The sequence below is a fragment of the Elephantulus edwardii genome, unplaced genomic scaffold, assembly GCF_000299155.1.
Source record: "Elephantulus edwardii isolate Elephantulus edwardi_28Jun2011 unplaced genomic scaffold, EleEdw1.0 scaffold00121, whole genome shotgun sequence".
In the NCBI taxonomy this organism is placed as follows: Eukaryota; Metazoa; Chordata; class Mammalia; order Macroscelidea; family Macroscelididae; genus Elephantulus; species Elephantulus edwardii.
In genome coordinates this window covers 6,849,948-6,852,030 of record NW_006399871.1, presented here as the reverse complement: position 1 = coordinate 6,852,030, position 2,083 = coordinate 6,849,948, and the positions used below count along the sequence as shown (strand labels likewise).

The following is a 2,083-nucleotide window of genomic DNA, read 5'->3' as shown; positions in this document are numbered from 1 at the left end:
ACACACACACGTAGTCCTAATGTAACATTTTCTTTAGAGAAAATATATTTTACAGCGTATTAGTTTTCTGTTAGCAGCGTCATGTGTACCTCAGACAGAAGGTGCTTGACCCTTCGTCATGGTTGGTTGTTGTGGCTTGTTCTCGGGTGCCTCTTGCCCTGACTCAAGGACAGGTGTTAACTTGATACTAGAGTTAATGATAGATAGTAGACAGGTATGTGTGTTTGGCTTCTCAGTGTATTTTAAGGTAATGATTTTTAAAAAATTATTGCACTCAAGTGTCACTATTTGGGTCCCCCCCTCCGCTCCTCCCACCAGATTTGTAGACCTAATTGAATTGATGGTGTAAGTCCAGGAACTAATTTAATTATTAAAATAACTCTGTTCCTGATCCTGCCAGCAGTTGCTGTAACATGGATTTCCTTTCCTTTCATTTCCAGCCTCATCACTCGGATGCTACAGAGAGACCCCAAGAGAAGGGCCTCCCTAGAAGAGATTGAGAACCATCCTTGGCTCCAGGGAGTGGACCCCTCACCGGCCACGAAGTATAACATCCCCCTCGTGTCGTACAAGAACCTCTCCGAGGAGGAGCACAACAGCATCATCCAGCGCATGGTGCTGGGGGACATCGCGGACCGCGACGCCATCGTGGAGTACGTCTGCACTTCTCAGTATGGGGCTCCCGGGCTTAGAGCGCTTCACCCGTCAGGGCCTCTGAGCACAGCACCACAGATAGACTTCCCGGTTGGCATGCGTTGCATCATTTATTTAGCTGTAACGTTCCAGGCCCGGTGCCTGGCATCCTGGTTTTCTTGTGCTGGTGAGGAAGAGAGCCGTTGCTGGGAGGTGTGGGTGAGCACTGGATCCTTTGTGCATCCCGTAGGTTGAAATACCCTGTGATTGGCCCAGTACACCCCTGCCCATGGCGGTGGCCTCTTAACTTCACATGTCCCGCTAGTTCCCCGAGGTGAGCAGAGCTGGGCAGTACCAGGGCATTAGAGTTCTCTAAACCAAGCATTGGCAGTTGGGACTAGTCTCATGGTTTGGTATGTAAAGTGTTACTGGGCACAGTCACACCTGTTCATTTCTGTACTGTCCATGGCTATGGGCGCAGAGCCTCAAATGGTTGCTGTGAGGTCCTTCAGCACCCACCTCCACACCACAGCCTGTCGCCCCCAGCTGATGGAATTGATTAACCATGTCCTTAACCACCAAAGTCAGGTTTTAATAGCTTGAGAACTTTGAAATCAAGGGTAATAGAGCATAAAGATACAGTTGCTGTTATCTTAATGATTCATTTCTGTGCAAGAGCCTATGAAAAACATGGAACATTTGTACACATGAAAAAGGAAGTTCTTTAACATATGTATGAATACCTAGAATGAAGGAAAGTAGACTGGACCACGGACCTGCTTCCTGTGGGCGGTCACATGCACACCTCACAGGAGGGCTGATCCCTGCAAGGGGGGTGTTTGTATCAAGGACATGTGTCTTGATGGAGCTTTGGATACACCAGAAGAAGGACTTCAAAAGGAAGCCCAATTTCTTAACTCTTCAGTGCAGATGTTTACAAGTTTTCAAGTGTGTCATGATTCGTCCTCACAGCTTGACCCACAGCTGCCGGAATGGCCTCAATGAGCGAGGGAGAACTCCAGGTTAGGGGTGAGCGAGGGAGAGCTCTAGATTAGGGGTGCGTAGGGAGGAATTTGCATTTTTTTAAAAATTTATTTCTTTTTATTATTTGTGTATGTACCGTCAAATCGGATCTGACTGGTATAGGAAGAGATTGTCCCTCCTTCTCCAGCACAGCATCTGGTGGATTCAAAGCATGGACCTCTGGGATTGCGAGTTTGCATTTTTGAGTGGATAAAAACCTGCATCTTTCTGAATTGGCTTAGTGGTTTCTTGGTGTTTTGTTGTGGGTTTTTTTTGTTTTTTTTTTAAAAGTTTGGTTTTGGTGGTAAAATATCTAGACTGAAACCAACGCCGTGTTTATTCTCCTCACCATTCAGTGGAATCTGTTACACCTGTCATGTTTACCACCAGTACCATTTCCAGAACTTCCTCATCCACCCAGGCAGAG

General features: G+C 46.8%; 1 protein-coding gene across 1 annotated transcript in view; it reads left to right on the top strand.

The window, feature by feature from the left end:
* The window catches only part of SNRK (SNF related kinase), a 43,152-nt gene that overhangs the window by 34,879 nt on the left and 6,190 nt on the right, over positions 1–2,083 (top strand). The window contains exon 4 of the mRNA XM_006893057.1: positions 441–653. Coding sequence (XP_006893119.1) covers positions 441–653 — 213 coding nt within the window. The remainder of the gene's footprint in view (positions 1–440; positions 654–2,083) is intronic.